Source organism: Phaenicophaeus curvirostris, chromosome 10 (assembly GCF_032191515.1).
Source record: "Phaenicophaeus curvirostris isolate KB17595 chromosome 10, BPBGC_Pcur_1.0, whole genome shotgun sequence".
Classification (NCBI taxonomy): domain Eukaryota; kingdom Metazoa; phylum Chordata; class Aves; order Cuculiformes; family Cuculidae; genus Phaenicophaeus; species Phaenicophaeus curvirostris.
In genome coordinates, this window is record NC_091401.1 from 20,871,093 (window position 1) to 20,895,694 (window position 24,602).

The 24,602-nt window shown below is 45.0% G+C and overlaps 1 protein-coding gene across 7 annotated transcripts in view; it reads left to right on the plus strand.

The window, feature by feature from the left end:
- MECOM (MDS1 and EVI1 complex locus) overlaps positions 1-24,602 on the plus strand; it is a 342,399-nt gene that overhangs the window by 287,519 nt on the left and 30,278 nt on the right. For 6 of the 7 annotated variants that reach the window (XM_069864818.1, XM_069864821.1, XM_069864824.1 and 3 more), the window contains exons 3-6: positions 7,287-7,421; positions 17,879-17,981; positions 19,689-19,905; positions 23,565-23,712. In XM_069864818.1, the coding sequence (XP_069720919.1) occupies positions 7,287-7,421; positions 17,879-17,981; positions 19,689-19,905; positions 23,565-23,712 (603 nt within the window). Of the gene's footprint in view, positions 1-6,383; positions 6,585-7,286; positions 7,422-17,878; positions 17,982-19,688; positions 19,906-23,564; positions 23,713-24,602 lie in introns of those variants that run through there. The other variant, XM_069864823.1, reaches the window with a different exon arrangement.

Below are 24,602 nucleotides of genomic sequence, written 5' to 3' on the forward strand. Positions count from 1 at the left end.
GTCAGGATACAGTGGTGCCACCAGCACACATAGGTGCCCAGACGCGGTGGTGTCCACCCCATTGCTCAGCACACTAGAAGGTTTGAATGCATGACAGCGAGGCAGGACATGAGGGTAGTGGGTTTGCTGGGTCTCTGCTTATGCCAGGATAATGGGAGAGGAGAAAGAAGGAGTGTGAGCAGGAACAGTGCCCACGGGAGTGCAGGGACGGCTTCACCCATGCCTGAGCCCTTCCAGTGCAACAGCATCATGCGAGCGTGCCTGCTGTGCATCGGCCCTGCACGGGCGCTGTGCTTTTGCTGTACATATTTATTTATCCCAGCAATGAAGCGCCGTGCTGGGGTGGTTCATGTAGCAGTAGGGGGAGAGTGGATATAACCACGCGCTGCCTCTTTGCACGGCTGGGGACTGCGCGTGCTCTGCAGCTCCCCAAGCACAGCCCCATCCCTACAGGAGTCAACTTTTTTATTGTCGGCACATCCACCACTCTATTTTTTTAATTTTTTTTTTTTGCAAGGATATAGGGTTGTTTATTTTTTTTCCCTGAAGTCGGTATTTTCTGCAGGGGACGTGTGTCTTTTCTCCATACTCTAGTAAATGCCCCTTGCTGCCTGGTTATAGGGGGGACACCCCATCTGGGTGCCCCAACCACAGCTGGAGGCTTTGGACTTCACACCCTGCAGCTGCTGAAAGGGGACACCACACCCCCATCCACCAGTGAGGTGAATCCCTGGAGCTCTGTGCTGCTCTGGGGAGAACGGGGTGCCGGGTGTGACAAAGTGCTGATTCCCCTTAGTCCTGCAGCAGGGCCGGGGGGAGGAAACCCACCCTCCAGCAGTGCCGGCAAAGCCAGCCTGACCCGAGCAAATGAAAATAATCAAAAGTAATTAGAAGCGTGCTGGACTGCTCCTCAGAGATCTGTGCGAGAGAATAAACATGCTGGAGCCCTCCAAGCCACTGCAAAGGCCCATGTCTGAGCTGTTAGGTGCCCTGACCTTGTCCACATAAAGACGTGATTTATGAAGTGCAGGGCACAGCAGCAGGGCTTCTGTCTTCTCCAGAAGAACCAAATTACTGAGGTGGAGATTAACATGCTTTCAGCTGGGCCCATTTCCAGACCAAGGGAAATTTTTTATTTACATTTTTTTACCTTTAATTTCCTCCTCCTGTCCCTTGCTCAAAAACTGCCTTTTGGCTGGGAGGGACAAGCCCAGCAGCGTGTGAGGGCAGGAGGGGCGGCTGCGGCAGCATCGCGATGCCCACCACCACTGCTCCTTTGCACAAGGGCTGGAAGAGGTCTGGCTCTTCCCCTCAGAATAAGAAGCAACACTTGTATCTTATTATTTTTTTTAAAGTCAATATCTGGAGGTATTAACATGCAGAAATTGCGTTCCCTTTCCTGCTTGTCGCTGTTTTCACAGGTCTGTCCTGCAGTGCTTGGATATGTTGGAGGGTTGTTGTTTTCTGCATGTTTGTTTTGCTTTGCTTTTCCTTTATCCCTCCCGGCTTGATACACTCTCCCAGTATTTCAAACACTCATCCTAGTGTTAGTCGGGATGCTCGATGTTGTGTTTAGTCACCTTGAGAAATATAACATTAAACCCCACTTAAAAATGCGGTTATGAAGTGGCTCGCTCTGTAAATGTAAGGATAATATTAAGCCCAATATGAACACTTACAGTATTTTAAGAAATTGCCAGTGACTTGTCTGATTTTTCACCGTTGTCCTCTGCAGTGTTTGTCCACAGGAAGCCCATTAAAAGTGGACAGTGCAGTTATTTCATCTGGCTTTGGCTGAGCTGCTTTGCTTTGCTTTAATGATGTGCTGGAATGCACGATGCCCATAGGGTCTCCATTATGAGAACATTTACTTCTGGGACGACCATGAAGTTAAAGGCTTAAAAGAGGCATCGGTTTACAGCCTGGTGGGAATTACTAGCAGACTCGAGTACTAACTCCTTACTGCCTCCACTAATATAGCGACTTATTTTAAATAAACAATTGCAAAAGGGACCCTGTGGAAATATTTGGGCCTCTTGAAGCGCCTACCAAACCATCCAAAGGTAGAGAGAAAAGGCTACAGATACGTTCAAGAAAAATATACGTGTGTGTGTGTGTGTAACTCCAACGTCCCCTTACATGACCGGCGGTGGGTGAGGCGTGACCCCCCGTGCCTCCCGTGCTGTGCAGAGCTCCTCACCATGAACCCCTCCAGCTTGAGGGCATGTGCCTTCCTCTTCCTCCTCTTCCATCTCCTTGGGGAGCACTCCCCTCCACCTGCATGGGGTGTAATAATGGCTTTAAATTGGAGGGGGGAAGATTTAGATTAGACATTAGGAAGAAATTCTTCATGATGAGAGTGGTGAGGCACTGGCAGAGGTTGCCCAGGGAAGTCGTGGATGGAAGTGTTCAAGGCCAGATTGGATGGGGCTTTGAGCACCCTGGTCTGGTGGGAGGTGTCCCTGCTCACGGCAGGAGGGTTGGTACTGGATGGGCATTGAGGTCTCTTCCAACCCAAAGCATTCTGTTGTTCTATGATTCTTTTGAGTCTGTGATTCTGTGGTTCTACGATTCTGTGATTCTATGATTTTGTGATTCTGATTATTATGATTCTGTGATTCTATGATTCTGTGATTCTATGATTCTGATTATTACGATTCTATGGTTCTGTGAGTCTTATGAGCCTATGATTCTCCGATTCTGTGGTTCCATGATTCTTATGATTCTTGTGATTCTATGATTCTTAGGATTCTATGATTCTGTGATTCTACGATTCTGTGATTCTACTATTCTTACGATTCTACTATTCTTACGATTCTACGATTCTGTGATTCTGATTCTTAGGATTCTAGGATTCTGTGGTTCTACGATTCTTACAATTCTTGTGATTCTGTGATTCTTAGGATTCCATGATTCTCTGATTCTATGATTCTTGTGATTCCATGATTCTATGAGTCTTAGGATTCTCTGATTCTGAGGTTCTATGATTCTTATGATTCTTGTGATTATATGATTCTTAGGATTCTATGATTCTGTGATTCTATTATTCTTACAATTCTATGATTCTGTGATTCTGATTCTTAGGATTCTATGGTTCTACGATTCTTACAGTTCTTGTGATTCTTAGGATTCTCTGATTCTATGATTCTTGTGATTCCGTGATTCTATGAGTCTTAGGATTCTCTGATTCTGTGGGTCCATGATTCTTATGATTCTTAGGATTCTATGATTCTGTGATTTTATTATTATTACAACTCTATGATTCTGTGATTCTGATTCTTAGGATTCTAGGATTCTGTGGTTCTACGATTCTTACAATTCTTGTGATTCTGTGATTCTTAGGATTCTATGATTCTTGTGATTCCGTGATTCTATGAGTCTTAGGATTCTCTAATTCTGTGGTTCTATGATTCTTATGATTCTTGTGATTCTGAGGATTCTATGATTCTAATGATTCCATGGTTCTATGATGCTATGATTCTTAGGATTCTCTGATTCTGTGGTTCTACGATTCTTAGGATTCTATGATTCTATGATGCTGTGATTCTTAGGATTCCAGGATTCTGCAGTTCTACGATTCTTAGTATCCTAAGATTCCGTGTTTCTGTTTTACGCCCCTCTGCCTCCCCATCCGAGGCGCTGGGCGCGGTGCCCGGAGGGGAATTACCCAAACCCAGGCTTTTCGCCCCCAAAAGCGGCCGCGCCCGCCCCCGCCCCGCTCCGGCCTTGTCCCGGCGCCGAGCGCCACCCAGCGGCCACGGGCGGCGCGGCGGAGCCCCGGGGCCCCGCTCCGCCGGTACCGGGAGACCCTTTTGTTTATCCACCGGCGTTTCCTCCTTTTGTGGCAAAGCCGGGGGGGGGTGGGGGGGGTGGGGGGGGTCTGTGCTCCGGCTGCTATCGGGGCTTCTGATCAGGCCTATGGGCTCGAGCAATCAGTTTCCCAGATTACTTGTATTTAATACACAATGCATCATAAAACAAATCCCTCATCCTGACAGGAAGAAAATAGAACAGCTCATAGCCCGAGCAGGGCCAATTTATGGCTAAATTAAAAAAAAAAAAAAAAAAAAAGAGAGAGAGAGAGAAAAAATAATAATAAGAGGGAAAAAAAAAGCTCCAACAATGGACAGGAGGAGGGAGGGCAGGAAATCAACGGTCTGGTGCGGTTCTCAGGCCCGGGTGTGATGGGAATATCCCACCAGGTTCGCTGAGGGTATCGACAAAGGAGTTTTTTAATTATTATTTCCCCCTCCATCCTACCTACCACCAATGCGTGCGGGTTACCCCCCCCCCTTCTCTTTTCCCTCCCCGTCCTGAACAATAGCTATTATCTGAAACAACAGTTCAATGTCACTGATAACAGGCCGCGGAGACGAATTAATCATCATCTCTTGTCACCCGGCTTTTCGCCCTCCCCGGGACAGAAAAATCGACTTTTAGTCCGAGAAATATATTTGCACTTTAAAAAAAAAAAAAAAAAGAAGTGGGTGGCACTTGTGGCCGGTGCAATAAAAGGTAGAGTTCAGCCTTCTATTTCGTTTTTCTTCCCCCAAATACCGGTGTCGAGGTGCTCCGTGCGGCGCTTGGCCCCGACGGTGCCGAACCCTGCGGGGCGGGGGGCGCGGGCCCCGGGATTCGTTACCAGAGAAATAAGAGAGGAAGATAAAAAAAAAAAAAAAAACAAAAAACAAAAACGGTTTAGGTTCCGCGGCACCAAAACGGGGTCGTCGGGAAATTGGCCAAAGGGGAAAAAAGATTAAAAAAAAAAAAAAAAAAGTTGTATTTCATTAAAAATTATTATTAATAACGGTCGGAGGCAGCGAGAGGCTCTCGGGGAGCGAGGCGGGAGAAGCCGTCGGGGCGATCGCGGCTCAGCCGCGGGGGGAGGCGATGGGGTATAAATACCGGCGAGCGGCGCGGGCCCGGGGCGCGGCGGGGCCGCTGCCGGGGTCGGGCTGGGGGGAGAGAAGGGGCTGCCGCTCCTCCGCGACCCGGCGGTGACCCCCGGCGGCGGGGCCGCTGTCGCTTTAAGCGCGGCGGGAGCGCGGCCGCCGCCGCCCGGGATGGGATGGGATGGGATGGGGGGGAGCGGGGGGGGGGAGCGGGGGGGGCCGGCGGCGCGGCCGGGGCTGCCCCGCTTTAAAGAGACAGTGGTGAGGGGAGCGGCGGGACCCGACGGGGTGGGCGGGGAGGGGGGGGGGGGGGCGGCGGCGGGGAAGAAGCGGCGCGGCGGGGGCGGGAGGGGGCGAGCCGCCCGCCCACGCGCACTTTTCTCCCATCCCCGGCGGAGAAGTGAAAGAAGTTTGTTTTGTTGAGCGGTGCGCGGCGTTTTCTTTGTTTTCTTTTAATTTTTTTTCTTCCTTTTCTTCTTTTCTCCCCCCTTAAAGAGAGTACTGCCGTTTGATTTTTTTTTTTATTATTGTGTTTTTTCTTTTTTCCCCTCCTCTTTTCGTCCCCCGATAACTTTTCTTTGCGCTCGCACCCCGCGGCAGCCGCTAAGCCCAGGAGGGGCCAAAGGGGACGGTGATGGCGAGCCGGCGGCTGCCCGCCCCGCGCCGCCGCTGAGCCCCGCACCCCGACGGCCTCCGCCCGCCTTGCACGCCGAGATGTCGCTCGCAGCCGCCTGAAGGATAATTTTCTCCTCTCCACACCCCCCTTCACCCCCCTCCCTTTCTCCCCCCTCCCTGCCCCCGCAGGCTCCCGGGCGACACAAGGTAAGAGCAGCCGCCGCGGCCCCGCGGGACGGGGCTGCCCTGCCCCGTCGGAGCCCACCGAGGGGACCCTCCTCCGCCGCCCCCCGGCAGGGATGCGTGGGGGTGAACTTCCCCCACCTTCTCTCCGCTTTGAAAGGGAGAATTAAGCGCCCTCCTTGCAGAAAAGAAGGAGGCGCGGGACGCGGAGCTGGCTGGGCGCTGCCCCGCCGGGATTTGGGGTTAGGCGGGGGGTTTGGGGGTTTGGCTTTTCCCCTTTTTTTTGCGGGGGGAGAGGGAGAGGCGGCTGCGGGCGGCGGGGAAGCCGCGCTGTCCCGGGGCAGAGCCGGGCGCTGCCCCCCGACGGGCCCGATCCCGGGGCGGGGACCCGGCGGCTCTCGGCGGGGCCGCTTTAATTAATGAACGTGAGCGGGCTTAGGCTGCATTGTGAGCCCTTGATAGGAAACTTCCGTGGGTTTTCATTAACTAAACGATACACAATGCCGGGGCTCCTGTCCATTCAGCGCGGAGGCCAAAAGTGCTCCGGGGCTGGACGGGAATACAAACGTTTCCCATCGGGGGAACGACCTCCCTCTCCTTTTGCTTTTCGTTCGGGGCGTGTGTTTTAAGGATTTGGCTGTTTGGTTTTGTTGTTTTTTGGGTTTTTTCTTACTAAAATCGCGGAGAAGTTACAAAGGTAGCTGTGAGCTCCCTGGGATGCAGTGGAAAGTTTGGGATAGGCCAGTGGTCCAGCTTACACGTCAATAATGATGTTCAGTTCGATGTAATGATTAGTAATTTCTCATAATATTGGAATAGAACAACCTCTTTAGCTTGTCCACAAGCAATCTCACTATATTTGTTTATCATCTGCATAATTGGAAACATTTATTGGTATGTATTGAATACTGCCATGTTTTCAATGAGTGTTTACGTTGTTTTTCGTTTATTTCCTTTAGTTTGGTATAGACAGTTCAAGTATTTGCTGCAATTAAGGGAAACGATGTAAGTTTTGCAGAGAAGGGCTGTTTGGGAAGCGTTGTATCAAAACAAGATAAATAACCGCCTATTAAAGAAAGTTTGGTTCAGAGCAAGAAATACGAAAAGGCTAAATGGGTGATGCACACCTTGTAAATCCTGAAGCAAAACACAAACTACAAATGAAGCCAACACCAGTTATTTTAATATTTTTTGTTATATATCCTGACAGAATAATATTTAATTAAGGTTGTAATTTTAAATGTAAATAGTTACAGATGAATGCCAAAAAAGTTATAATCACTATTAAATTAATGTAGTGGGTTTTAACAATAATTAGACAACATCTTGATTACGTGTAAACATTTGTTAAGACATTTTTCAGTACATTTATTGTCCTTTTATTAATATGTGTGTACTCTGACTCTTCTTAAAAAAAAATCACGAGAGGTGTGTATTTCTGCATAAACGTGCCTTTATTATTATTACTGTTGTTATTATTATTATTATTATTATTATTATTATCCATTTGTTTATCTGGAAACCCTTGATTTGTCTTTTGACTAATATGCCCAGACAGCGACAGAGACGCTTATTCTTTCATGTTCTTCCTTTTAGATCTTGGATGAGTTTTGCAATGTGAAGTTCTGCATAGATGCCAGTCAACCAGATGTAGGAAACTGGCTCAAATATATCAAGTTTGCTGGATGCTACAATCAGCACAACCTTGTTGCATGTCAGATAAGTGATCAGGTATGTGTTGTTCATTTTCCGGACTTATTTTTTTAAGGAACTTTAAGGTGTCAATGGAATAAAAAAAAAGCAAACCAAACAAAACCCCAGCTGCTATTCACAACAGATTTTGGCCTGTTTGGTGTTACGGCAAAAGATAAGGCACAGATGTGAAATGCAGAGTAGAATAATTTTGATGGTGGGATATAGATAATGTTCATTTTCTATTTTTCCATGTTTTTGTTTAATTAAAAATTAAGCTTTTTTTTTTTTAATCTTATACCTGATAAACATTGGGACTGCTTTCTTAGGAATACAAAGCCAGTATTTGCTGATTTTGAATTAGCAGCGTTTTCTGGCTCCTGTTCCATTCCACTTGGATTGCTACGTTAAAATGTTTGGTTGATCAGAAGCTGTAATGTGAAATTAATGGGAAGAGTGAAGGGGAAGACGCAAAACTGATAATGCTGCCAATGTAGCTGCGTGTACGGGGCTTTGGATTTGAATGCACACGTGCATGAATATTATTATGCCATCTCATACACTTTGCTAGAACTCATAATAACCAGGATCTCCAGTGGTTTTCTTTTTTCTTTTCATTTATTGCCCTTAAATCCACTCTTTGTTGAGCTGAAACGCTCTTTATCCGTCTGCATTGGAAAAAAGGCTGGAATAGGCAGAGGAAGGACGCAGTGAAGCATTTTGTTTTCAATTATGCTGATGACTTATTAGGTGTTTCTTAAATCAAGGTTCGCTTTAGTCTGGGAATAATACATGCCATTACGAAGATTTTAATGGGTGAAGTTAGGTTAAGAAAGCTATACTTCTTTAAAGTGAAATACCTAAAATAACAAGGCAACAATTGATTGTGAATTTTTGTTTCAAATTTAAACTTTGCTACCTGCAACACAGCATTTGATTAATCACTGTTTGATTAATTAACTGCATCAGGTGAATGTTAAAGATTATCTTTAGCTGATTTAATTGCCTTGACAGTATTGAAAGAAGAATCATAACCAGACACAAAGCTGCAATTAGAAATTATTCTTTCTAATCAAATTCCTTATGTATAGGAAACGAATGTTGAACAGCCTGCTGTTTCCAGCACAGCGTTATGTATTTCACTCATGTGAGATGGATAGTTGATTAAAACCAGTTTAAGTAACTTTTTCGGAAATTATGAGAGAAGATTTTTTTTTTTTAATTCTCAACTTCTATAATTTAGCCATGAGAGCATGCAATGTAGAACGAGCCAGCCAACCGACACATAATTTTTTTTTATATATAGCAGCTGGTTTAACTAAAGAAACCATAAAAATTATTAGTAAGTGCAAAATACGTTTTCCAAGTTGAAATATGCTTTACACTGAAAACCGATAAATTCTCTCAATGCAGAGCATTTACGGAACAGTGATATGAAAAGGAAGCTATATGGATTAATTGAAACAGCAAATTCAAATATTTTATATCTAATAAGAGCTGGCATGGATGGGAAAGATTAGAAGTGGCATCACGTGCATCAGTCAAAGCAACGTACTGTCTTTGCCTCAGCATTGGTGACCTGCAACTGAAAACTCACACTAGGCTGAAACATCAGCATCTACCTCTGCGGTGCAGACACGCACCCACGTTTTGACATTTTTGGAAGGAAAGTTATGGCGCTTGTAACTTTCTCTTTTTTTAGTGTTTACATTTCTGAGATTTGGTAATGGTGGCTGCACTGCTGCCAATAATTTTTTTCATTCACTGGAGACCTGTTATTTATTTTGCACAGTATCATGCTGTTCATAATTCCATATTTTTATAGCTTATTGTTGCTGAGATTTGCAAATTAAGAATTGGTTGTTTTTCAAGTAGCATGTTGCGAGCTGGGCGCTGTCAGCAAGAGATTGTTGTTCGTTTGGCCCGCTGGAAACGCCGCACATTTACCCACAAAATTGTACGCGTACTCCAGAGTTTTATGACCAGAGCCTAAGAAGTTAATGCTAAAACTGCGCTCTCGAATCTTATAGCAAAAAAGACTTTCTAGCAGCTCCTCCTTCTGCTTTCTTCTGGCACAAGCTCACCAGAGGTAATATAAAATGTAATAGAAAGGCAGACTGGGAAATGGACATTACATGGCCAAACGTGTGCCTGCACGAGGAGTGACAAATGCAAGTCGGTACTGAGGGTGCAAGCGTCCCTGTGTATAGACTGTGTGGGGCTGCCTTTGAGTCAGTCTGCCTCCGCAGCACCTAGGAAAAAGAAGGGAGAAGGAAGAAAAATAAAAGGGGAAAAAAAAGTAAAAGCGAAGCCCGAGGATGTGTAGCTGTTGCAGCAAGAGCTCAGGGCAGAGGCGATGGAGCCCAGCAGGCACAAGAGGCCTCAGCTCGACTGCAGCCAGTGCTGGGTGCAGGGCTGGGGTGGGGGGCACCCCAGTTCCCCTAAGGATAAGAAACACCTTGGCAGCCCTCCTCACACGGGGAGCATCCCTGACGTGGGAGACGCTGCTTGCTCCCGAGGCACAGACACTCGATCAGCAGTAATTGTTCACCTCTAATTGCTTCAACTCATCTGTAAAATTCACAAGCAAACACTGGGCCCTACCTGAAAAGGTAAAAGATCCTGCCAGCACTCCTGGCCTCATGCTGGCTGCAAGTTTATGCTACTAAATTCAAGCTTGACTGACAGACAGGTATGATTCTCCGACTGCTTGAGGCAGGATTTAGATGAATCTGAGGGCCATGTGTAATCTAGTTGCTCTGCTAAGCTCTAAATTCTGTATTTAACAAAAAAGAGTGAAAGAAAAACATTTTTTGTTGTTTTCTCTCTTGGCCTTTTTTCAGACACATACCACCCCACCCCCCGACTCACGGTTGAGGTTGGGTTTCATCACTTGGGATCAACTTTACAAAAGGCCTGGGCTCTTTCTTATGACTGTATAAATGAGCTTTGGTAAGATGTACAGCTTGATAATGGTGGGATGCAGTCAAAACATGCACGCTGGATGCAACTCATGTTTCATCTGATTGGAGGTGGAGTAGGGTTTAAAAGCTGCATTTTTCGTTGGGGTTTTTTTTTTTTATTTCAAACGAGGTTGATCTAGGGTTTCTCTGTGCTGTCTTCCTATTATCTCCTGTCATACCCAATCTAACCTGAATGTATGTAATTCAAGATGTATATGAATAATAAAATTCCACAAACAGGGCAGTCTCATTTTTTCCTTTCCCCAAAGAGACTACAGTGTGTGCAGAGCTGCAGAGAGCCTTGTCACTGTTATGGCCCTGGAATGTGTTTTTCAGCTCCAAGTCAGTTAGGATTCAATACCAGTTTGTGCAAACTTGGATGACTCCCATCTGTTATCATTAAATGTCTATTAGTTCAACTTTTTAATGACTGCAGGATGATTAGGCCTCTTAGGCTTTCTGGCAACGTTGTCATCCCAGCAAAAGCATTATTTTTAAATACGTATGTTAATGAAAATGCAGTTGTAACTACAGCAGTGGCTATAGCAATGGTATGTCAGAGGCTGTCACACATTCCAGGCACATTTTCAGGCTGGGATCACGGTCACCTCCAAGCTATAAAAAAAATGGATATATTTCTCTTTTTTTTCTTTTAAGAAATGTAGTTGGTAGCAGCGGAAGTTAAAATTCCTGAATGTGTTTTTTTTTAATCATGTTTGTTGCTTGCGAAGCTCTGACAGCGATACAGCCACATAACGCTGTGCGACTGCTCTGAGCTTCCAGGTCTCTGCTCCCTCAAAAAAAGCAGTTTCTAAAGATTCCCTTTAGTTTATCCATGGAAAAGTCCAAGTGCCTCAAAATGAGTTTACTGAGGTTTTAGTTTGCTGTGTGCTGGAATTGTTTTGGGATTTTTTTTGTGTGTTTTATTTTGTTTCTTTATATTCGAGTATATGCCACTGCACTGGGAGAAAACCCAGTAGTCTTACACTCTTAACGATGTGCCCGATGTCAGTGATATAAACTTACACAAATGAACCTATTGCTGTAGGTTTCACCAGATCTGATCACATCTTACACGTTTTATAAACTTTTTTAATCTGCAGGCACAGCTTCATGTTTCAAATTTTACTGCCGCTGCCCCCGCTCCGTGTCGGCAGCTTGCAGGCAAAGACTTCTCTAGCAGCCCTGGATGCACAGCCACCTGCAAAAGTTGTGTATTTAAAGAATAATTTTGAGGCTTTGTTGTTGGAGAGTGACATTAAGGTTTTGGCTGTTGCGGGTCAGGAGGGCACACTCACGCTGAGCTCATATGGGGCCCTATTCTGCCATGACTCTTCCTATGAGTTATTACTTTATTAAGCAAATGAAGTTTAATCTGGCTCCCACTGAAAATCTGTCTCCAGTGGAGCAGGGTCATGTTAGCTTAGAGCTGGTGGAACAAGATGTTCATCAGCAGTGATTTTCCACTGATTGCAGTTAGAGCTGAGGCTGTGGGTGAAATTCCTGCCTGGTGTTTGCCCCTGCCTGTGTTATCTGGAGCTTAAGGCACTGGTGGTGTTACCGCTCTGAGTTGGCCTGTCCTGATGTGACCTAAGAGAAACTGTTTAAAACTGAAACCAGCAGCTAGTTTTTGCCATTTCTGCAAAGTAATAAGCTTTTTATTGACAATCCACATTTAATAAAAGTGGTAGAAGGTGCATTGTCTCTAAGAAAAATTGTGGGGTTTTGTGATGAGAGCTGTTAAATCATACTCGCGTGCTTGCCAGAAAGAGTGTGGAGGATTATAGGTGTCCACAGGACCAGGACAGGGCTGCAACTTACTTGGCGTTTTGTGTGGCTCATAATCGAAGGTGGGATTTTAGAAGATAACTGTGTGGTGAGGTCACCTCAGGAGAATGGGTGGACACATGAGTTGTGATGTAGTGCTGGTGGTCATCAGTTTTGCAGTGCTGGAGCAGCTTGGCTGGATGTGACAGCCCCCTCTCTTGGACCTGGGGCTTTCACAGAGGCTAAAATTCATGTAGAATGGAAGAAGACATGAGAATCACTGGGGAGGTGGCCTTCTGCCCCTACGATGCCAAAGAAGATGCTCTGCAGAGGGACATCCTGCAGGTTTTTCCTCATTTCAGTGGAGCAGGAGTTGCCTTTTAGCTCAGAAAGTGGAAAAATGGGGACTGATGGTGCCATTTCAAGAGAGTGTCCGTGCTCCAGACCCTGCTGCTTGATCTGCTTTGGCGGTTTTGGGGCGTTTTGGAAATGAGGAAGGAAAGGATTTGTCGTCCTAATGCCAAAGCACTGTGGTGCTCCCCCATCAACCCAGCAGAGTGAAAGGAAGGGTGCTCTCCTCCCTGCTGGCCTTCCACCCATGCTCTCCAAGCCGCTTGCACGCAGGCACTTGCTAATTTTCGCCTGTGGATTTCTGCTGGTTTTCTTTGGGCCTGATACAGCACTTGGGAAGGACTCCTCTATGTTAGCTCTTGAAAAAACTCCAGTTCATTTCAATTTATCATTTGCCTGAGTATGACAAGAAGGACCTGGCTCGGGTTTCATCACACAGTTCTGTAGCTGCAGAAGTTGTTCATCACATGAGCTAAGAATTGAAGCTTCGCCGTTTGGACCTTTCTGTTTCTCTTTTTCCCCTCGCATGCTTAATTAAGGCTTGTTGTGAGGTTATGTATCCATTCATCTTTCTCATTTTTCTGGCAGGCATAAGTCCTAATTTTGTTTGAACTCCTTAAACATAATGCTTGTTATTAGTTTTGGGCATTTAATTTGTTTTGTTATTCAAGTCAGGTTCCACTCTTGCTCCGAAGCAGGGTAGGGGCTAATGCCACTTGGTGGTGTGCACACTGCATCTCCAGGCACTGGCCTTCATGCCACAGCTTGGGGCATGCTCCCCTCTGGCACATGGTAGCCCCTAAAAGTGTCTGGGAGCCAGTGCTGGTGCCTTGCGTGTGCTATATGTACCCATAGCATGTGTGGAGGTTGGGCACAGAGCATGATGTTGATGCAGAAGCAGCAGCGCAAGGCTCTGCGGGTGCTGATGGGTTTCACCAGGCTTCTGCTGGAGTGTGCTCCACCAACAATGTCTTCTCTTTCTTCCTGATATCCCGTCCAGAGTAGGTTCTCTGCTTGGTCCTCTTGTTTGCCCCAGCGTGGTGCAGGGCGGTCACTCAGTGCCTCGCCCCTTTGGTCTAGCTGTAAGTTCATTGCATCACATAGGGAGTTAAAATTACGAACAGCCCCAAAATCTGAATTTTTCAGACAGTCCTGGGGCACGTGCAAAATTTTCCAAAGCTCCCATGCTCATGAGAATATCGGATTTAGTTGGATGCAAGGGAATACAACTGCTTTTTGGAGCTGAGCATGACAGATGCGTGTGTAGCAGCTGGTGTCTTTTACTCATACTCATTGGCTGAAGTGTCACTTTTTACCTCTAAATCAGCATCCTTCCACTAAACCTTCCTGGGGGCTGGAGGGCACGCGGGATGGGAGCAGAGGAGGGGTTCAGAGTGGGGTGGGTTTCACTGGGGTGGGCGGCATGGCTGGCGCACTTCAAAGCGCGCGCACGGCAGCAGCTGAGCGCGCGGCCCCGGGTTGAGCTCACGGGGAGTGCGTTTTCGCTATTATTTCAATTATTACAACTTCCTGAATAGGTTGAAGGTCATTCATAATTCACGCTTCTGTCATCTTTACACATGCCAAATGCAGTCTATTAAGCATAAATAAAATTTCAAGTGCCTGACTAAGAAAAGTAAACTGGGATTCATAACAATGAGGCCTTATTCATCCATTTAAAAGTAAATTGTGTGTGTTCCCTTTTTTCACCCCCTCCTCTTTCCCTTTACAGCTTTGCAGTTTGGGAGCTTTTATTTCTGCTCGGTAGCATAAATATATGACCTGCGATGTAGGCAGGCACAGAGGACTGATGAGTTAGGCCTCCCCCAACTTCTCCCCACCTCAGACCCCCTGAACTTTGAAAGTGTTTCCAGATCTGGATCCGATTTTGCTCTTCCTATATAAACTGCAGTCACACACCGCTGATCCCAGGGCATGTGAAATGCACATCTGGACTTTGCTTTTATATTTTTTTTTCCTCCTCCTGGTTGTTCCTCTACCGTGCAGCATCTTTTCCTGTACTTCTCGAGGCAGACTGTCGTGCACGCTTACGTGTCATTGAGTGCAAGTTAATCTAGGAAAGCCAGGTAACAAAACAAGCTTGGTAAGCTGAAGAAGTGAAAGTCAGAAAATTAAAAGCTTTCATTAATTACAGGGGAGTCAGGACTGCATCCAAGAAATCTTCAAGCTTTGCAAAAGAAACGTCCATTTATTCCACATTAGTGTTTCCTAATACAAAAAATACTGCCTGTGGTAGAGATTGTTGCAAAGCGAGGGCAGCCAGGAGGGGACCTGTGAGGCTCGGGGGTAACCTATGAGCTTTCCCGTCCAGGGACTTGGGGGACCTCCATGCCATCTGCCCCAGTAGACAGCTGCTTCCTAAAAACTCAGGTAATGTGGTTAATTTCCACAGTTAGCTTCTTATTTTTTCTCAGACAGGATAATTCCAGGGGATTTTAGGTGGCGAGAGTAAGAAAAAAAAGCTTTTCATGTGAGGGAATAAGAACAGCTTTTAAAATCAGATTAACTTTACCTGCAGAGTCGTTTTGGTTTAAAGTTCAATATATTTTATTTTAGAACACAATCTGGTATATAAACTGTTAGTGCAGGTGGGTTATTTTATATATACAGAATTTTTTTAAAAGTGGTTTGAATAATAATTAGAGTTAGTATTTTAATAATAGTGTCAAAATGCCAGAGCTGGAAATCTGCCATTTGGACTATATTTTGTAGGGCATTAATTCTGAGATACAAAATATAGAAACATCATTCAACCTAAAATATGGAGGTTTTCAGGATACTTCTCCCTGATGAGGTACAGAGAGGTTGGCCAGGTAGTTTCTGATGGGTAGCTTTATTATCTCTAATACTTTTGTATTTTCAAATACATAGACAGGACAGAGTTTACACCCTGGTTAGGGATTTCTCCCACAGCTGCAAGAAAGATGCTGCATCATACCAGGGCTTCTCAAAGAGAAGAGGTGCACCCGAAGCAGAGTGCTTCATGAACAAGGTCCCCTTTATGCCCATGTACGATCCACGTGTCCTTGTTTTGTGCCGAGAGGTGAAAAGGTCTAGCAAAATACCGTTGATGGGAAAGCGTAAGCAGAGGAGAGAAAATACAGGGGAAAGCTTTGCTGTGGTTTTTGTTCACTCCTTGGTGTAGATGCGCTGCTGACCTCAGAGGAACAGCGGAGTTTACCTGACCATGACACAAAACCCAGGAGCACCAAGGCAAGTCATGGGCAGAGCAGGGGCTTTGGCATTATCCCTCTGAGGTGGTGGAGGTCTCACCTGGCCGTGATTTGGGCCTGATCTGGCTCCCACTCACAGTGGGTCTGTAGAAGTCTATCTGGGCAGGGTGCAATACCGTACACGTATTATTTCCACCCACAGCCAGCCAAAGCAACCAGGCTTATCTTCCACACATCAGACCGCCGCTTCCATTTCAAATGTGTGGTGGCCATTATACGTCTGGAAGAAAAGAAGCCAGTTTTCAATACATTTATCTTAATAAATGGAAAAACAAGCAATACTTAAAGCAAATATTCATTGGATGCAGTGCTGACATCAGATTTATTTGTGGGAGTTAAAAGCTGGCTTCACTTAAATGTATTTTGGCCTTTGATCAAATGAGTTGTGTTGCCCCAGCTACATCCCCTGCACGCTGAAGCCCACGCACCAGCCCCGCATCCTTTGGCGCTAGTGGCAGCATCAGCTCTGGAGGAGACTCTGGTACTGGCTGTTTGCCTGGCTGCATGAGGAGACACGCACGAGACCCTACCACAACATGCTCAGTCCCTCATACCTTCCAAAATACTTAGCGAACTTAGAAATCCCCTCAGCTGGGGTAAAAATGGCAAACCCAAGCAGACCCAGCTAATAGTTCGACCAGGCTGGTGTAGGAGAGGAGGGAGGTGCAGCCTGGGCAGATCAGGATGCCCACAATTTCTTTCCTCTGGCTTCAGTGGGAATAATTTGCCATAAGCAGGGGATTGTGGCGCAGGTACCTTGTGCTTGCTGTGTTTTCCCAGCACATGGAGAAGGGAGAGCGCTGGGGCAGTGGGATGAGCTGGCCCTGGCAGCCTTCACCACTGCTCCTCTCCTCCAGAGCAGTTCTTGGGACCCCTCTCCAGACAAATGCAAGGAAATGTATCTTGTTTAGTTATTTTTAGGTATTTATCCCATATCTCTGTGCAGAGGCTGCTTGTGCAGAAATGATTAGGCTATACAGCCACCTCCTGGAGGACATCGGTATGTGCTCGGCTGCCAGGGCACCCGATGGGTGATGTTCTTGTGTCGGGGCAAGGAAAATACCCGCGCATCTCTGCATAGTGGTACCTGCCTTGCGACAAATGCATCTGTTTGACTTTAAACAGTGGAGTTGATTTTCTTTCTTGCAACGCACTGAAATGAGCATCGAGAGTTAAGAGTCTGAGAACAAAACCTCCAAACCTTAAGATTTTGAGAGTGAAGCCTTTAAGAATATGTTAGTCAAGAAAATGCAAATGCATCATTTTTCAGTGAAGGAAACATAGCTGTCGTGCACTTTTGTTTAAGAAGGCCTGGGGAAGTTACTGATATTTATTTGAGCTGCTTCGTGGAGCTTTTTAGTGCTTCACGTTTCCTTCTGAGACCGAGCAGCCAGGTGGATTTTGGGAATTTCCTTTCAGCAGAGCCTCACGGTGCTGCTGAGTGCTTGCTTTAGCTGCACAGACTTGAGGGAGCAGCCCCCTGCTTCTCCAGCAGGCTCCTTCCCAATGACAAACTGACCGATATCACCTGTGCAGCGGGGCCAGGTGCCACTGGCCAGAGCTCCCACCGGCAGCTTTGCCTGCTGGCAGCGTTTCTTCATTTGAAACTAATTTTTCCTTTGATTCCCATTTGAAGATAAGGAGTAATGAGGCACACTGCTTTATATGTCTCACACCTGATGATTGAAATGGGGTGGGGGGGCTTGAATGCTTACAATTTAATCAGCAGCATCTTTTCAGAACAGTTTTAGTAGCTTTTCCCAGTGCAAAAGGATTTCTCTGCCTTAAATGGGTCACTCAGGGATAAATTTTATGGCTACTTTGTACCTGGGTTTCGTGTGACTAAGCATGTAAATTGCTGGTGATATTTGCAGTCATCACGCAGCTCATTTTACAGCAGAGGCTGTGGAAACCAATCATCATTTTTATCGTCACAGAACCCAAAGCCCCAGAAGGATTGGGGCTGGAAGGAGCAGACCTGTTATAGTCAGAGTCAGCACCTCTCCAGCAAATGGCAACCAGCACTCATGCCAGGGCAGGGTCTGGCCATGTGGTTTTGATCCTGTAATACTGGTAGTGGTTTATGCTTCTTTGCCTGTTGTGGTATTCATATTGCCTTATCTTTTTCTTTTTTTCTTTTTTTTTTTTTTTTCCCCCACAGATATTCTACAGAGTGGTAGCAGATATTGAACCAGGAGAGGAGCTTTTACTGTTCATGAAGAGTGAAGACTATTCACATGAAACAATGGCTCCGGACATTCATGGTTAGCCATTTTGTACTGTCTAATCTGCCTAATGTAACAGAAAGTATCATTGAAATTAAGCAAAAAAATTAGGAAGATTTCTCCTCTGTTGGAATCCTTTTGAAATCCAGGATTACTTCATTGTAACCAGGGAGAAGAGTTGGACCACAGTTGTATTTGTCTTCAGACCTTCTATTTCTTTGAAAGCTGTTAAGTGCATAAAGCAGTCTAATATTATCATGACTCCTTCAGTCCCTCTAGAGTGGATCTGCTCTCAAAAGTGATGCTAGCATTGGCATTGGGAATTCTCTTTTTATTTTCTTCATCGCGTTAGGTCCAGCCAGGAGTGTAACTTCATTCACTGTTGTGTTTTCTACGTGTTAATCTGGCAAGCTCTAGTTTGCACAGTCAATATTTCTCAGCATTGCATCTCTGCAACTCCTAATGTTGTTCAGGTTTTACTCTCGCTTACTGGAACCTCCCGGGCAGAAACAAAGGTCTGCAGATCTAACTGAGGGATGTAGTAAGGCTTTGCAATTGCAACTTGGTTATTTTGTGGGTGTTGCCAAAGGAGAACAAGAGTCCGTGTCCTTATCTCTGGGCTGTGCTGCTTCTGCAGGATGTGTATGGACTCTGATTATTGGTTATTTTTTGTCACTTAGCCAAGCAACTGTTATTCTGTCCTGTTAAAAAGAGAAAATCTCAGGTTGGTTATGTTGCTGCTACTTCGGAGAACGTTTGAGCTGTTATTCCTCCTGCTCATTTTTTCCTCATCGAATGCAGGGATTCTGGGTTTAGAAGCAGACTGAGCCAAAGTATTACTTGTGGACAACAGAGCCCTGTGATGCTTTCTCTGGATCAACTCGGCTGTCAAGTAGCAACTGACTACCTACAGTTGTTGTAATAAACTCCTCAGAACCTTTTTGACTCAGTGCCCCTGGGCATTTATATCTGCAGGGTAGGTTAACACCAGGACCAAACTACAGCATCTGGCTCCTTGTATGCACCCTCAGTAGAAAATCCAGCAGGAAAAAATATCATGGGATACTCTTCTCCAAGTTTGCTTTTGGGGATTTTCTTCAGATAATCTATCCTTTTGCAGGAGTTTTTAATTAATGGAATGCACTATTCACTCCACAGTGACACTTGAGTGAGCTTGTACACTCATTTTCAGTAAGAAACATGTTGTGAACTATTCTGTGGAATTTAAAGAAAGGTCCTTGGTCATCATTACCCAAAATTCACATGTCTCTACCCTACTTTGGATAGATTAGGTGCTTCAAATGATTCTAATGGAAATAAAGACACTTTTAAAAAGTCTATAATAAACACCCTTTTGACTATTTAGGTGCTGATGTTCCTGTCTTAAGTCTCCTTCCTTCAGAAAGGCAAATGCTGGCAGCCTCCACTGAATATCCACTTTAGACCCTGTATAATCCCATTTAGGATAGTATATAAACACACTAACTTTTGTCCTAAGCGAGTGTTAGGGATCCTTATTGGGTGTCACCCACACAGATAATGGGTTGTATTCCATTATTATGTATAGTAGAATTAAAGCATCATTATAAAATGTTATAAGACATCCTTGTTTCTTTTGAGGATCTTCTGTTTTTCACTCAATAGCGATTTATCTAACTACACTGTCATGGAACTCCTGATGGGACGGTAGTTGAAATAACTGAAAACTAATGTAGTCTTCCTATGCTCAACCCCTTTATTTTCCAGAGGAGCGGCAGTATCGCTGCGAAGACTGTGACCAGCTCTTTGAGTCCAAGGCTGAGCTTGTAGACCACCAGAAGTTCCCCTGCAGCACACCTCACTCTGCCTTCTCCATGGTGGAGGAGGACTTCCAGAAAAAACTTGAGAATGAGAATGACCTTCGGGACGTGCATGAAATCCAGGAGTGTAAAGAGTGTGATCAAGTATTTCCAGACTTGCAAAGGTAGGTGTGGATGCTTACAACATGATTTGATGAGGCAAATTCTGTAATGGCTTCAGTCAGATCATGCAGGACATCAGCCAGGGCAGAATCTGATGCCTTCATCTTCTGTACAAAACAAAGATGAAGATGAATAAGACTTCTGTGCTTGTTGGTGTTTTATGACATAGAGAGGAATGGAATCTCAATAAATGAGAAATTTGGTCTTGTACTGAAATCCTTAGTGGGGACCTTAAATTAAGAACTGGGCCTTCTGATAATCAGGTCTTTAGCTGGTGAGTGATTGTAATTCAGATCAGCTAAGGGCTGGGCTCCTTTTTTTTACTTAGAAATAGCTTAAAACATCTCTGAATGGTGTTCGCTGATGGTAGCAATTTTATCTCTGTAAACAAGCCAGGCTACTTAGAGGCAGGTTGTAGATGCTGATATAGACATGTCTGTCTGTTAGCGTATATTTATAGCCATACTGTCTTGAAATACTGGTGTTCATCTCTTTTTTTATATATACTCGGCTGTTTAAAGAGGTAGACCCATATGCCCATGTATCTGAAATATGCATAGAAGGTAAATAGAAAGTACAACTTTTCTATGTTGAAGGTCATTTACATTTTTCCTGTCACTGTAGTTTTTGTGGCTTCTGTGTTGTGGTGCAGATTATGGCAAATTTTGCGAATAGCTGGAAGATATTGAGAGCACACAGGAGCCTCTGCTGCACATACCTCACAGGCTCATATCTTAATGCTTTCAGGCTGGGGGAAGGTTGACCTCAGGCAACATTTGACAGTAATGCTGAGATACCTCAGCAGCAAAATCCTGAGGCAGATCCTCCACTATGATGAGGCAGTGCATTTCTTAGGAACTCGGTTTATAGCAGCGCCAGACCCAGGGTGGTACCTTTTGCTTTCAGCCAGAGTCTGTAGTACAGCTCCCACATTCCCACAGTATCTTCTTTCCACTCTGTGTTGCATGGGCACAACCTAAGTAACTATTCACTGGCCTTTGGGATACAGCAGTGCATTATTTGTGTTGCTTAATAATCATATGGCCCTTATATATCGACTTGTCAATTTAGGGTATTTTGTAGATTTATATTTTTCACAGAAATCTTTACTAGCTGGAGAAGTGGGCCTGTGTGAACCTCATGAGATTCAACAAGGCCAAGTGCAAGGTCCTACACCTTGCTAGTGGGCTGGGGCAATCTGCAGTTTCCATACAGGATGGGGGATGATGTGATTTGGAGCAGCCCTGTGGAGAAAGACTCGGGGGTGCTGATTAATGACAAGCTCGATGCAAGTTGGCAGTGTGTACTCACAGCCCAGTAGTCCAACCACATCCTGGGCTGCCTCAAAAGAAGCATGGCTAGCAGGGCGAGGGTGGTGATATTCCCTCTCTACTCCGCTCTTGTGAGACCCCACCTAGAGTTCTGTGTCCAGTTCTGGAGTCCCAAACATAAGAAGAGATGAAACTGTTGGAACAGGTCCAGAGGAGGGCCATGAAGGAGATCAGTGGTCTGGAACACCTCTTCTGTGTGGACAGACTGAGAGAGTGTCTCTGCCCATGTCAGGGTCGTTGGAACCAGGTGATCTTTAAGGTCCCTTCCAACCCAAACCATTCTATGATTCAGGATGTTGTTGTGTCTGTTGGTGTTTAGCACAGAGTTGTGCATGCCTAGAGTTAGCACCTTCATACAACCGCTCCTGGATGCTTCAGGTGCTGATTCTGCAAGATGGAGCTCCCTCTCCAAAACTCAGATGCTCCTTGGCTCCTGTTGGTAGAGCGGAGGTTGGTCAGTATCAAATAGAGGGTCTTGGATCAGCATGTTTTATGACCTGATCCTTAACACTTCTGCAAAATGAATGACACCAAAATTAAAACATGATGTGCCAAACATTGCTCTCTGCATATTACGTGAACCCTGCTGAGTAGAAATTTTCACAGACACAAAGTCTTATACACTAGCCAATGTTAAGCAATATGCGGCTCCATGTGTCTAATTTTCAATCAGTGTGATAGATTCAAAGGGGCTGATGTAGGTAGATCAAGCCGAAAGGGTTGCAGCAGTGTGAGTGAGGCAGAAGTTGGGACTGTCACATTTTTCCACATTGTGAGTTGTTCGGTGTTAAAGTTCTTTTCTGCCTGCAAACCAGAGGATGTTATCTAACATATGGGAATCATTGAGCAAATGTAAATTTAGCTTAAAACATTAAATATTGAAGAGAAAGGGCAGAAAACAAAGAACAAGAAATCGTAAATAGGTGGCCAATACTGTGAGAAAGAGTGAAAAATGGGAGAGAATGCAGTCGTTCTCCGAACTCTTTAATTATTGAAAGGCTAATACACTACAAAGTTCACAGCGAAAGAATACCAAAGTGTGCTATATCCAGATTATATAAAACAGAAGGTCCAAACAAGCCGTGCTTGAGGGTGTTTGTAATTAAATGGAGAAAGAGCTGAGCAGGAAGGTGGAAATATGTGAGGGGCAGGATTCCCAAGTGCTGATGGCAGATCACATGGCTGTGGCAGGTGCCTGACAGCTGGTGCCGGAGCCGCAGACAAGACTCCTTCCCGGTCTTCTGGCAAATTTGTTTACCAGTGTGTGATGGAGAGTCAATTGTTATTGAAGTACTAGGAGTGGAAGCCAGAATTATGTTTTTCCCCCAGAGGAAGGAGTCTGAGACGGGTAGAAGTAAGGAGCATCTGTGGGGTGAAAGTATTTCCATTACCCATGGCTGAGAATGAAGGTTGCTATTTGGGCTGCACAACTCAGACAAGGCAAGTTTTGTCCGCAGATTCAGCAGAGATCAGTGGGAACTTCACATAAGGGAAGACTGATCTAGTTTGGCATCCTAGGCTAAAACTTCCAGTTTCCAGTGGCTTTTCTTTGAATACATTCTTAAATTATATAATTATCTTTGACTTTGTCATAGTGTGAATTATGGCTCTCTATGTGACCAAGCAATACAGGTGTTTTGAAAAAATATGCTTGCTAAAAATTAATAATGAAACAGAAACTTAGAAAATTCACAGATGAAAATGAATTCAAAGATGTGCAACAGAATTTAGGTGAGGGATTAAATATCCTACTAATAGACTGAATAAACTACAAAGAAATGAATTAATTGAACTCAGTTAAAAATAATTATATATAACTGCAGTTGTAGTGTACTGTATTTAGAGGCCTCTTCTGCTCCTTCTGTCGTACTCCAGTGGAGTTATTCCTGATCCATTCCTGCTGGAAGAAAAATTTACTTCCATCAAAGGAGAGGAGTTACACCAGGTGATGGGATCCAAGGTGTGTTTATAGGGAAAGTCGTAAGGTAGAAATAATTCAGACTGCAGGGAAGAATTACCAGAGTGAAATATTGAGAGATATATGAAAAAATCTCCTTAGGGAGTGATGGCAGCAGCATCTCCTGGAACATTTGCAAGTGACCTGGCAAAACATTAGAGGATGTGTTAGTCTGGTAGGAGGGAGGATGTTCTGCCTCCTGGCTGGAGCGAGCCTGGTACTGAAAAGATTTGGGTCTATAGGAACAGGGCCTTTGGAGCTTTTTAATTTTTTTCCTGTAATTATGTGCTTTGCTGTCTCCTCTTCCTACAAACTGATGATAAACCCATGTGTGTGCATGGGACCTCACTTAGCCATATTCCTGTTTCCACAGCCTGGAGAAGCACATGCTGTCACACAGTGAGGAGAGAGAGTACAAGTGCGACCAGTGCCCCAAAGCTTTTAACTGGAAGTCCAACTTGATACGTCATCAAATGTCACACGACAGTGGGAAGCACTATGAGTGTGAAAACTGTGCCAAGGTACAGTGAATTTGTAAGCTGCCTGGTGCTTCTTGTGCCACTGGATGTGTTAGAGCATGGAAGTGGGATTGCCTAGGGCTGGGATACAGGGGAGGTGTGAGGTTTCTGCCATGCTCCAGATGGTTTCTCAAGGTTTAACGCTTCTACATTATAAATATGTTGTTTTTCTACCGTCTTTGATTTGGAAATGGCTGTGGGGTCTGAACTGAGTGCTGATGCAGGATGCTGAGCATGTCTGAGCTCAGAGCTCAGCACCTTGTGAGAACTGCTGGGGTGTAAGAGGACCATTAAGGAGCAAGGAGTGATGGGAAAAGCAGGGTGGATGGGTCCCCAGGCTGTGTGCCAACCATTGGGACCAGGAAACTTCAGGACACTACTGCAATATAAATAATAATAATACAAAAAAAGCAGTAGGCCCCAGCTGTGCTAAGTGAGTGCAACTATCTCATCTCCAGAGCATCTCTATTACTTCCCTACACTGGGTTTGCTGTGCAGATTACTTCTATAGGATATGGTGGTCTGTGTTGTTTTTCACCAGATTCCCAAATCTTGGGCCTTTCGTATGAGTACTTAATAATTTTTAAGTAGATTTAATGCAATAATGAGAATTTTATATTGGTCTTTCATTCATAAGATGCAACCAAGTGCTGTGACTGTGTTGTGTGCAGGATCTGTTGCACACTCAGTTGTCACTATAAAGTATTTCTGTTGCAGTAATGCTTAGAGGCTTCAAGCAGCCGCGTTTTGACTCACTTTCTGTGAAGCCCTGACCTCAAAAGCACAATTTCTAATGGCAGGGGCAAGTGCATTTGCTGCAGCAGCTGCAAAAAATCTTAACAGATCCACCAAAGCCTCAGCTGATCCTGGGAAACTGAAGCACCTTCTCAAAG